General features: G+C 39.5%; 1 protein-coding gene across 18 annotated transcripts in view; it reads right to left on the bottom strand.

The window, feature by feature from the left end:
• Positions 1-13,342, bottom strand: part of LOC108415933 (cell wall protein DAN4-like) — a 215,498-nt gene that overhangs the window by 25,925 nt on the left and 176,231 nt on the right. For 13 of the 18 annotated variants that reach the window (XR_005130166.1, XM_037537477.1, XM_037537475.1 and 10 more), the window contains one exon: positions 5,198-5,290. The exons of 3 other annotated variants lie outside the window; for them this stretch is intronic. Coding sequence is in view for 14 of the 15 variants with exons in the window: in XM_037537477.1 (XP_037393374.1) it covers positions 5,198-5,290 (93 nt within the window). In the remaining variant the exon portion in view is untranslated. Of the gene's footprint in view, positions 1-516; positions 691-976; positions 1,042-1,373; positions 1,458-3,995; positions 4,089-5,197; positions 5,291-13,342 lie in introns of those variants that run through there. 2 more of the 18 variants (XM_037537468.1, XM_037537467.1) reach the window with 2 other exon arrangements.

The following is a 13,342-nucleotide window of genomic DNA, read 5'->3' as shown; positions in this document are numbered from 1 at the left end:
CGCATTGCCACAGATCGGATATGTATCAGATTTCAGTACCAAGTATGAAAGCGTCTCAAATTGAATTGAAAATGTCCGATTCAATGCGTTTTTTACTGTTCACACAGCCACACAAATGACAAATCCATGTCACATATGAGGGAAAAGATCGGCCACTTTTACCTGCTGTGTAAACGTAGCCTAAGATGCAAAAGAATAATAACAACATGGCCTAGTTAGTAGCAGAGGCTAGGCTAGAATATGCGATGCAAAGCAATGGTTATGAGGGTAAACAACAATACAGGGAGAGAAGCTACAGATGATATGATATGAAGACGAGTCTGAATAGATGGTTTTGTTTTACAGCTGAGTGATCAACAAGACAGGCAAATTATTCAGGCATTGGGTAAAATGTTTAATAATTTCTCTTGTTTGAGCTTAAAAAATGAGTTAATGAATAAATGACAACTCAATGAATGTTTAGCTGAAGCTTTATTTATGAAAATATTGATGTATTTGTGATTTTAAAAAGGCAAAAGTAAGACAAGGAAAAAGCAAGAAGCAAAACACAATGCATTTTTATGGACAGGGTGAGTGGTGTTCCTAGTTCACTCTGATGGTGGCGTATTCTGCCTTTTCTTCAATACCAATAACTGTGGGTGTTGTTGTGGTTGTGTTGCTGTGGACGACAGTAGAGTACGTCACTTCATTCTGTAGAGGAGCACAAATGACAATTAACACACAACACTGACCCTTTAAAACCACTTCAGAGTTTGACTTAAACTACCAGGAGCAGCTTCTTCCTCAGTAGGAATAAGATACACTGATATGCACTCAGTGCCAGTTTATTAGGTACACTCACTCACACTGTACATTCATTAATTTATGATCATGTGGACAAAAAAGCTTGTAGATCAGGAGTCAAAGGAGAACACTGAGAACTGAAGAGATATGTAGAGATATGAGATATGAGATATGTATGGATGTATGAACTCACCTGTGTTTTCTGCCCTCTCTTTATCCTTCTTTTCTCTTGGCTCTCAGTCTGTCCTCGTCTCCGTCCTACAGAATGAACCCAGACAGAGTGAGACACAGATACTGCATACTGTCCAATGCTGTTTCACATTTTCATGTTGGCTCAGTGGAATCAATGGACTATGGTATGGACTTCATTACCCAGGAGACATCAGGGAGTTACATGATACTCTGTTTTTGTTTTTCAATTTTGGATTGTTTTTAAACTATAACTATATTACTGTGCTTAATTTCAATCCACAAGCACCTGATATGTTTTCATAGCCTGACACATATTTCAAAAAAGTATGTAATAGACTGTGTGTGCGTGTGTGTGTGTGTGTGTGTGTGTGTGTGTGTGTGTGTGTGTGTGTGTGCACCTCTATATCTCCAATAGATGAGTCCCCCAAGTCCCAACAGCAGAAGAAGCACAGAAATGAAGATGGAGAAGTGCATGGAATAATCTGGAATAATAAGATATTAGAAAGTTTGCATATTGGTACAAACGTGTGAAAGAGGAAGAGGAGTAGATAAGCCTGAACACAGCAATTTCACATAATGAATCACATTTTTATCTTTACAATGTTTCTTCTGTTCCCCTGTGTGCAGAGCATCTCAACTGAATATTCAGACATGTTCTGATTATGTTGAAGAACTTTCAGAGAACATAAACAATCACCACAAAAACATGGACAACACTGACATTTTACTTTCAGCTGCAGTCAGTGTGTAATACTTACTGATAGGTGCTTGAGTGGTAGGTGTGATTGACATGGTTGAACTGGTGGGGTTAGTTCCTGATTGACCTTCTGTGGAGAAACAAGGTTTAATAGTCAGTGCAGGAACAGAACAGCAGCTACAGCTCACTGTAGATGCACTAATGAGTTAAGACATTAATATGCCTAATATGCTGTTGGTCCTCTGGGTGCCAAGAAAGAGCTTTAACCTGCAGATACATGGACTCCACAAAGCCTATGAAGATGTTGTGTGGTATCTGGCACTGAGATGTTAGCAGCAGATCCTTTAAATCCTTTAGGTTGCAAGGTGGAGCTGCAGTGGATTGGACTTCCAGCACATCCCATATGTGGCCTTGATCACTAGTGGGAACAGCCCCTATATACTAAAGGGGTCCCAACTTCTACTCTGGAACAGTATTCTACCACAGCAAAAACCCAATCACTCCTCAATAAGGCACACAGAACACGGTATGAGGCTGATACACTGGACAACTTTATTTAACAATTAACACAATACAAAAGGAGTAAAAATAATAGTAAGACTAATAATTCAGGAAGGAATTATTACAATTATTACTCAGGAAGGAACAACAAAAGAAAATTATCCATTTGTATGCAAGACAGTTAACACCTCTTAAATATAAAAAAATAGTTGAAAAAAACCCTTTAAAAATGCAGTTTAAACTGTGGCTCAAAAAGGGAGAACAGATCCTGACACTATAGGTAAGACCCCAACCCACTACCAACCAAAAATACAATATACAAAACAAAACCAACAACACAAATACTCTACCAAAAAAAGCTTAATCAATTAAACAATGAAGTGCATTCACTCGAAATTGTGACTTACCAAAATACAATCAAAATACTTATCAAAACAGCCTTAAGTACAACTGGCTAGGGCACCTATAATCTCACTAATAGGTCTAAAACTAAAGAACAAGCAAATAAGGGGAAACCACTAAAAAACAGTGACTATCATCATCACCAGTAGTACGGCTCAATCTGAAATATAGATAAAATAGACAATCAGCTCATTAACCATACGGACTGGGCCCAAAGTCTGAAACTAAATACGCTCAATAGGCTTGAACCTGTTGAAATGGCAGCGCTAGTCACGCTAAATGCCTGGTGTCTCCTTGTCTCACCACACACAAATACTCTGAATGCTCTGTAAACATGAAGGCAGCATATGTGTCAAGGTTTAACCAAATATTACCCACAAAAACGTGTTCCTAGATCACCCACTCTAAAAATAAAAACAGTCCTTATTATTTGAGCTAAAACTTGGAAAAACAACTACTCTCTCTACTATTACTACCTATATGCCACACACCCATTTGATTACAGAGCATCAACGCTGTTAGCCCCCAACACCTCCTTACAAATGAAAAAATAGTATACCTGCACACCACTTTAAACATCCTAGGAATGTCGCAACTGAGATTTGGTTGTCAAAATACAAGTCTCCTAAAAACAATACCTTTCAGCCCTGCCGGCTACACATAGATGCTTAATCAAACGCAGATCTGGGAAACTTCAGACAGGGCAACATCTTGAACTCGTCAACAAACCATTTTCAAGCAATATGGTCGGTGTGGCAGGACACATTATCCTGCTGAAGGAGGCCCTGCCATTGGGAAACTCTACTGTCACAAAGGTGGCATGAGTCAAATTGTTGTCCACATGAGTGCCTGGACCCAGGGTCTCCTAACGGGTCACTGGCAATTTCCTCCACCAGCTCATTTCTTTCCAACAGTTCAAGTCTTATTGTTTTGGAGATGTCCCAATCGTCTGGCCATAAACATTAGGCCCTTATCAAATTTGTTAAGTATTCATGCCTGCTCATTTCTCCCACATCCAACACATAGAATACATGGAGCAGCTGTTCACTTACCATCTAATATATTCAAGACCTCGACATGCACAGTTGTTACGAGATAACCAACAATATTTGGTTCATCTGTGAAAGTTCATAATGTTTTGGCTAACAAGCTAACAAGACATAGTCATATGCCAATGTTAGAACACCCTTGATCAACTGATATGTATCTGCAGATAGTAGAGTAACATATTGAAAAGAAAGAAAATATTAAATACAAAATCTGTCAGAACTTTTGCTCAGGTCACATTTCATGTTCAGTTCCACAACATGTTCATTTCCACAAAATAAGAAGTGAATGTGCAGAATTTAAAAAACTCCATACAAAAAATAAGAAAGCAGTCAAATGTTCAGTTCAGCTGCAGTCAGTTTGCCGTACTTACCATCAGGCTTTTGAGAGGAATGTGTGGTTGAAGTGGCTGGTCTGGTCTGCACACTGACCACTGCCCTAGTTGGTATAGTTGTAGGTGGACCCTCTGTAGAGAGAGAAGAATTTGATAGTCAGTGAAGGAGCAGAACATCAGCAGGCAGTTCACTGTAGTATTTCAGCGCTGTGTGTTTTGGTGAGTATATTAATAATAAAAAAGGGCTAAAAAAGTATTCACAGTAAAGATGAACTACAGTCTGTAATTAGAACTACAAAGAGCTTCTAGATGGTAAGTGGAGCTGATACAGTGGAAAAGAGAGTAAAAACAAGAGGTGGATTTAATGTCATGACTGATCTGTAGTATAAATAAGTATTTATATAAAAATATAAGCCCCTCTCAGACACACACCTCAAGTATTTGTAAATGTAAATTAACCACCCAGCTGAAGGAATAATAATATGATTAATATCAAGTTTGGAAAATTTTATTTTAAGGACTCCTGAGCACATTATTATTTTTAAAAATAATATATAATTTTCTGCATTTATTAATATTAACCATATAATTGATGATAGTGATTTTCAATAATTATCTGCAAATATAGCACTCAATAATACCATGTGATAAATCATATGTATCATCTCTATGTGTTACATATAGTTTCTAAATGGTAACTTTACTGATTTCTCCAAAAGCATCACAAGTGCGTTCAACTGAAAAATAAATTGTTTGTTTATTATGTGTTTACTGGCTTTTGAATGTTTGAGAAATGGGAAATAATTGAACATTTACTGAAACACACATAAACACACACAAACACCAAAACACAAGTGTGAGCTTTCAACCTAGGATTGAGAAAATACATAAAAATGAAATAATTTCAACATGAACATAAGTGAACCCATCCTGTACAGGGAACACACTTAAATATGACACACTCTGTCATTTTTAGTTTAATATATAACATCTAACAAAAGTGTAAAATATGCTGGAACTGCTGCACAGGGAAAGTTTCCTCCATGATGTTAAACTTATTGAACATATTGAAAAGAAAGAAAATATTAAATACAAAATCTGTCATAACTTTTGCTCAGGTCACATTTCATGTTCATTTCCGCAAAATAAGAAGTGAACGTGCAGAATTTAAAAAACTCCATACAAAAAATAAGAAAGCAGTCAAATGTTCAGTTCAGCTGCAGTCAGTTTGCCGTACTTACCATCAGGCTTTTGAGTGGAATGTGTGGTTGAAGTGGCTGGTCTGGTCTGCACACTGACCACTGCCCTAGTTGGTGTAGTTGTAGGTGGACCCTCTGTAGAGAGAGAAGAATTTGATAGTCAGTGAAGGAGCAGAACATAAGCAGGCAGTTCACTGTAGTATTTCAGCGCTGTGTGTTTTGGTGAGTATATTAATAATAAAAAAGGGCTAAAAAAGTATTCACAGTAAAGATGAACTACAGTCTGTAATTAGAACTACAAAGAGCTTCTAGATGGTAAGTGGAGCTGATACAGTGGAAAAGAGAGTAAAAACAAGAGGTGGATTTAATGTTATGACTGATCTGTAGTATAAGTAAGTATTTATATAAAAATATAAGCCCCTCTCAGACACACACCTCAAGAATTTGTAAATGTAAATTAACCACCCAGCTGAAGGAACAATAATATGATTAGGAGTGAAAATGAGTGAACACATCCTCACACTTAAATATGACAAGTTCTGTTAATTTTAATTTAATATATAACATCTAACAAAAATGTAAAATATGCTGGAACCGTTGCACAGAGAAAGTTTCACCCCAGATGTTAAACTTAGCAAATAGTCAGTAACTGTGCATTAAAATGTGCAGACGTGTGTTCTGTAGAGGACGTGTAAATTATTTTCACTTTAAAAATCAATGATGCATGTCGTTTGACCAGGGTGCACAAACTTTTACACACGACTGGAGGTGAGCAGTGATGAGGGGGGCAGTGCTTAGAAAACTCATAGTCGGTTCTCTATACTGTTACATTTATTAATATTAATGAAGTTTTGAAATGCAGTTAGAATATAAACTGAGAGTGTTTTACCTTTTAAAGTCAGTCTGATAATTAAATGAGCACCTTTAACAGCACACCAGTAATCTCCTCCATCCTCTTCAGTCAGGTGTGATATGAGTAGAGAGAGATTTCCTGGAGAGTGACCATTAAACAGCTGAACTCTGTCTCTGTACTGATCACCCTTAAGGGACATATCTTCCCATTTATTTGTGTTTCTATTGACTTTTCTCCAGATCAATGCCTCAGGCTTAGCGTGCAGGTCAGTGCAGTAGCAGGGCAGCAGTACTGACCCTCCTGTCTGGGCTGTAACTGGGCTAGACAATAATGGTCCACCGCTTCCCTCCAGAGCACAGCCTGCAGAAACACACATCAGAAAGATCAAATTAATTCTAAACTCTTTTTATGAAATCATGATCACAGTTTTTATTTTAAGAATGTAATTTCAACCCACAGTTCCAGATAATCACTTAAAAAACCCTCAAATCTCCTTTATAAACAAAGAAAACAATACAGAAACAGATGCATGTAAAGCATATCATTACTGTCCTTCATATCATGTCAAAATTCAGAATAAATGGACCAGAAGAAGTGGTTTGAAGTGACATGCAAAAACAAAACAATATTCCTTTGACTTTTATTAAAATGAAATGTTTTTGTTTGTTTGTTTGTTTGTTTTCCAGAGCAACATATACATGCATACTTATAACTTATATGTACATGAAATGCTGTCTGAATATTTTACATGTTTAATGTCAAAATGCAACTCATGCTAATCACAATTTTTGACCAGCTCATAAATTAAATTAGCATGATGTCAGTAACTCAGTAATGATAAAAAGACACTCACCTTCAGAGACATGAAGCCCAATGAAGAGAAGATAGAAAGTCAACAACATCCTCACTAGTAAAACAACACTGAGTCCACAGCACACTGACCGCTCCACACCCAGCACTACACTAGCCCTGTACACCACACTGAGTACACAGCACACTGACCGCTCCTCACCCAGCACTACACTAGCCCTGTATACCACACTGAGTCCAAAGCACACTGACCGCTCCACACCCAGCACTACACTAGCCCTGTATACCACACTGAGTCCACAGCACACTGCCCGCTCCTCACCCAGCACTACACTAGCCCTGTATACCACACTGAGTCCAAAGCACACTGACCGCTCCACACCCAGCACTACACTAGCCCTGTATACCACACTGAGTACACAGCACACTGACCGCTCCACACCCAGCACTACACTAGCCCTGTATACCACACTGAGTACACAGCACACTGACCGCTCCACACCCAGCACTACACTAGCCCTGTATACCACACTGAGTCCACAGCACACTGACCGCTCCTCACCCAGCACTACACTAGCCCTGTATACCACACTGAGTATACAGCACACTGACCACTCCACACCCAGCACTACACTAGCCCTGTATACCACACTGAGTCCACAGCTCTCTCAGCAGCTCTTCACTGGAGTCTAACCCACTCTAATGTCCGGCAGGTCACAGGAGCTGTGTTTAAATCAGCTAGACCGGAACTCTTCTGACTTTTATAGATTTTATCAGCAGCTTCTTCTGAATCACAAACCACACAGAGTGACGTGGTGGTCTCTGAGCCATGAGATCACTGACTGTTTCCTGTTTTGTGGTGCAGCATTTCACAGCTCACACAAGTGGACATGAGAAACAGACAAATAAAGAGAAGTCATACGCTGCACTTTTCTCCACTCCATCTTTCTGCCACATTGTTCTCATTTGATGTCTCAGCTTATTTGCTTACATGTTTGAGTACATTGAACTGTCACTGACCACTTTTTCCTTCATAGTCTCCGTCCTGCAGGTATTTCATAAAACCAAATCCAAATATGTTCACCTGGTAGCTCCTCTGCTTTCATCAAGTTCCCTAAATGTAAGTTTACTGTTCCTTAAGTTCCTTAAGCTCACACTTCATGATACACATTGCTCAGTCAGCTTTTATACCTGCTTTGGAATTTTGAAGTGCATTTTATATATTTATATATATGTATAAACTTTTTGTAGAGGTGTGTTGCCATTTCTCAGCAATGTGTTACTAATTTGTACTCATAATTTATAATCTTGTGTCTCAAAGCTGTGTTTAAGCAGTTCTTACATTTTGATGGTTAAAAGTGTGAGAACTAAAACCACATTAAGCTCATTTGCTTTTCTACATCTTGTTCTTTTTTATCTGTTATCTCTCCTCTGTGGTCTGATTGGTTGTTCTCTCTGGACCTTTTATGATAATGAGATGTGATCTCATGGCCATGCATCATCTGTGTGGTCTACATCTCTAAGTTGAAGTAGCTATAATAGTATTAAGTGTGGCTGCCGCAGAGGGGGGGGCACTGGGCTACACTGGCTGGAAACCTGAAAAGGCCTCACAGACACAAACACTAGTGTGAGTGACCCAGAGTGCGTTATTTACACATACGTGACACATGAAATAAACGTCTCTTTGAAGTTTCACTTATTTCAGTCTTCTTTAGAGCGCTTCTCACTGTGTGTCCTTAGACACTTTTCATGCTTCTCTCTAAACAAACACCAGCTGACCATGATCAGGGGAGGAGCACCAAACAAATACATGTGGGAAACTTGATAACTCTGCATCTGCTACACACAAGATGCAGTATACAGCTGTCGTAGCTGCAGTGATCTACACCACATTAGTTTATATTGCATTTTGTACAGATATGTTTCATTTTTGGCCCATAATAATAATCCGCTCTCTCTGAAAAAAGGGCTTAAACTGTCTCTGGGGATGTTCACACACATTTATATTACTCCCACACACAGAAAATGTGGCAAAAATAGCATTAAAACTAAAATTAGTCTGGTTAAGACAATTTAATATAAAGAATGCAGTAATTTACATACAGCAACAAAAATGATGCTTTCAGGAAGTTACAACACAGGGTTGTAAAAGTTCAGAGTTAGGACCCCACCTTGCCCACATAACACATGCCGCAACCCACATTCCGAAAACCACAAAAACAGCTGATGTCACAGTGCCTTTGTGGCCCCTGGACCATGAGAAACAAATGCTTGCAGGAAACATGACAGCTCTGCATCTGCTACACACCAGATATAGTACACAGCTACCAGAGCTGCAGTGGCCTACCTTGCTTTAATGTACCTTGCATTTTGTACACATATTAAATTTGTCCTGTAATAATAGTAATAATAATAAAAATACTGTAATAATAATCCTCACTCTCAGAAAACAAGGTCCTGCACTGTCACTGGGGAAGTACACACGTCTACACTTACCGGCCACTTTATTAGGTACTAGTAAAAGGTTGGACCCCTTTTTTTTTTTTTTTTACCTGTCATGTCTGGCCATTTTTGCAATCGGAATGGTAATCCGAATGTACTGATGTACCAAACATATTTGTTTTCACAAGAAAAGCTCTATAGGTTACTAAAGCCTATTCTTGTTAAAGTTTGTATTTTATTTGTTTGGCCAGGCCTGACAGGCAATAAAAAAGAGGACAGGAAAGAAAGAGAAGAAGGGAGGAAAAAAATAATATATAAAATAATAATAATAATAATAATAATAATAATAATAATAATAATAATAATAATAATAATAATAATAATAATCATAATCATAATAATCATAATCATCATAATCATAATCATAATAATGATAATTACATAAATAAATAAATAAATAAATAAATAAATAAATAAGAAAGAAACAAAAAAGAAAGAAAGAGAAAAAACTAATAAAATAAGTAAATAAACAGACAACTAAATAAAAAAAATTAAAAAAATTAAAAAAAGGTGACGAAAAAACAATCATACAGATATACACACATATACATATTCACATATCTATACATATGCATATACACATAAACACCCAGACATAATTCTACTATTTGCTGCTACATACATACACATGTTCACATATCCATACATATGCATATACACATATACACCCACACACCACACACAATTCTACTGTTTGCAGCAATGTGTATATGTGTGTATATGCGTCCACGTGTCATGTGTCATGGAATGTGCTCAATAATGAGGGCAAGAAGCCGCAACCATGCCCCCATGGTCCAGAGACAGATAGGGACCATCCACAGCCCATTAGGAACTCAGGAGACCTGAGGCCACACCCCCCGACGGCCACTGTGCGAACACCCCAGAGGACGAAGAATGGAGGCCCCAGACGGAGCGCCCACAGACAAAGGGCAAGAGACCAGAGAGCCAGAGGCAATGAGCAGCCCACCCCCCCGGCAGGCCAACATCCCCAGCATGAGCCGAGCATGCGGCCCCCGAGGCCCCAAGCGCCCGAGACCGGCCGACCCCCGGCAGGACCCCCCCCATGCCAAAGAGGCCCAAACCACCCTCAGGACACAACCGCCAAGGGAGCAGGGCAGGGACCACGCCAAGATGTCCAGCCATGCACCCAGGAACCCACAGTATACCCATACCCCAGGGGGGGCGGAGTCGGCACCCGCACTCACACACGCCAGTCACCCACTCATGCACACACACGGAACATACATGGACTCACAGTGTCGGCGGGCGGACACCAGCACCGGGCCAGCGGCAACCCAGGGAGGCAGCCACCCCGGCCCCGAACGACCGGCCAGGTTGGACCCCTTTTGCCTTCAGAACTGCCTTAATTCTTCGTGCCACACTTTCAACAAGGTGTTGGAAACGTTCCTCAGAGATTTTGTTTAGTTATTTGACTTCCTGTTGCCTTTTTATTATCTGGAACCAGTCTGCCCATTCTCCTCTGACCTCTCACATCAACAAGGCATTTTCGTCCACACAACTGACCGCTCACTGGATGTTTCCTCTTTTTCGGACCGTTCTCTGTAAACTCTAGATATGGTTGAGCGTGAAAATCCCAGCAGATCAGCAGTTTCTGAAATACTCAGACCAGCCCGTCTGGCACCAACAACCACGCCATGTTCAAAGACACTTAAATCCTCTTTTGTTCCCCATTCTGATGCTCGGTCTGCACTTCAGCAAGTTGTCTTGACCACCTCTACATGCCTAAATGCACTGAGTGGCCATATGATTGGCTGATTAGCTGTTTGTGTATCTAATAAAGTGACTGGTGAGTATATATTACCCCAAAACCCACAAGGCTGGGTAGAGAGACAACAGTTTCTCCCAGGTTCACCATTGCAGTAGTGGTTTGGGGTCAAAAAGTCCCCAAAACTACAAATATCTGCAACCACAAAGCCAACAAAACTTTGAAAGATATGCTAGAAGAACGCCTTTTCTTTTATCTAATCACAAACAAATACATCTTGCTTGATGCTGCTGGAAATTTGAGTGAAACTGGGTTCAGGAGTAGTTTGAAAACAAGTTCTCAAGGTAGGGACATAAAGGGAAGCTAGAAATATTGAAGATGCCTGCTGTTAAGTATAGAGGAGAATATGTGATGTTTTGGGATTGATTTTCATTCAAATGCCTTGGAAACATTGTTAATATATGGCTTTGTGGAGTCCATGAAGTAATAGAAGATTTTAATAAAATAAACCTGGCTGCCTCTGCAAACGCCTAAATCTGGGTAATGACAAGAGCCTAAACTCATTTCGTGTTATTACCCCTGCCCCTCATCTTGCCAGTAACAGCTACTAGTGCTGCTCTGCAGGCGACCCTGCCAGTCAGTTATTCAGCTTATTATGAAGAAACGAAGAAAAAGACTAATTCATTGAATTGATATTAAACTAGCATAATACATTTGTTTATAGTATTTTTTAATGGAGAAAATACATTTGTGGGTTTCTTTGGTCTCTTTCTTTGGCCATCTTGCTGGTTTTTCTTTGTTTCTCATAACACTCTGTTCAGAGTGAACCTCTGAAATCCTCTGTTTGGAGGTCGTTGTAGCCCTACAACTTCATCCTTTGGACTCTGAGTTCGCTCATAATTTCTTGTCTTGTTCATGACTTTTAAATGTGTTTGTTTATTTAGATGTTTTTTTTTTCAGGTAAGGAAATCAAATATACAGAACACAGCAGTATACTCAAAATAACAAAGTCCTTTCAGGAACCCAGGAAAACAATATAGAACAGGAAAGTTCACTTTAAGCATTATATGCTTTCCATACAATCCCCACAAAAACACTGCAGTGGCAGGCCTGACAGGCCTTGTAGCTGCATTGTATCACAGCTCTGATGTTGTCCCATGCAGTTTCATAGTTGTAGTGTAGCTTAGCACTAGCAGCCAACCCAGGAAGCCTTTTTGCTGTGGTGTCATGTAGCTGCATCCAGCCCAGGAAGCATTGTAGCCTGGAAAGAGTTCTTAGCCAAAGAGGAAGCTCACAGTCAGCCCCGTAACTGTGAAGGTAACGTCACTTAAACCAAGGAAACCCCTAAGCCACAAGAGAAAGTCGTTTTATCTTGGCCGACATGTGCTTCCTTTCTTTTGTGTATTTCATGGCAATGGTATCACTCATAATGCAGCTTAATAGGATGTATATTTTGCCGCATTGTTAACGGCAGCTGTCAGTGTCAGTGATAGATGGACAGATGTCAGCAACAGATGGACTACAGTCTACAATGTTGAAATGTGTGTGTGTGTGTGTGTGTGTGTGTGTGTGTGTGTGTGTGTGAGAGTGGGTTATGTTGGCCTTTGTCAGTATTGGGTCTTATTCAGTATTGGGTCTTATTCAGAAGTCATAAAACTTCAGGGTGAAATGTTTTCTACTGCCTTTCAGTTTCAAAATGTAAAAATATACAGGAAAATTTAATTCCTTTACTGTTCTCATTGTTTCCGTGTCAAATTATGATCAAAAACATTGATTTATGGTCAGTGCAGTATAATCAGTGTTGAATATATAGGGGCATTTTAAATTATACATTTAGAACCATGAAAATAAAAAAAATACACTTGCATGCTAAAAGGCTTCTTTGCACAGTGAAATCATTCTTCAGATTGTGTGTGTCTTCTGTATTGATTACAATACAGAGCAGACATGCACTAAGCCACCACCAGAGGGAACTACTTACAAAAGGGAGACATACAGGACGAAGTGTAGTGCTTTGCTTTTGCTGTGGCATCCGTTGTGTTCCTGGTTCCCAGTTCCCTGACAAGTCATTTGAAAGAGCTTCTGCTACAGAGCTGTGTCTGTGTAAGAGCTCGAGTGTTAATATATGGCTTATTGGCACTTTGTTGCTTGTTGATTTTCATAAAGCGAGCCTATGTTGTAGCACTTTTATAGAAGTATACTGTAAATGCTCAGAGACATAGCTCTTATATATAATCTGTCTTATTGGGGAGAGAGGGTTATTGCTCCTCCGCAGGGTGTTTGGACTCTCCCTTAG

Source organism: Pygocentrus nattereri, chromosome 4 (genome assembly GCF_015220715.1).
Source record: "Pygocentrus nattereri isolate fPygNat1 chromosome 4, fPygNat1.pri, whole genome shotgun sequence".
In the NCBI taxonomy this organism is placed as follows: Eukaryota; Metazoa; Chordata; class Actinopteri; order Characiformes; family Serrasalmidae; genus Pygocentrus; species Pygocentrus nattereri.
Note: the sequence above shows the minus strand (reverse complement) of the source record. Positions and strands in the feature narration are given on the sequence as shown.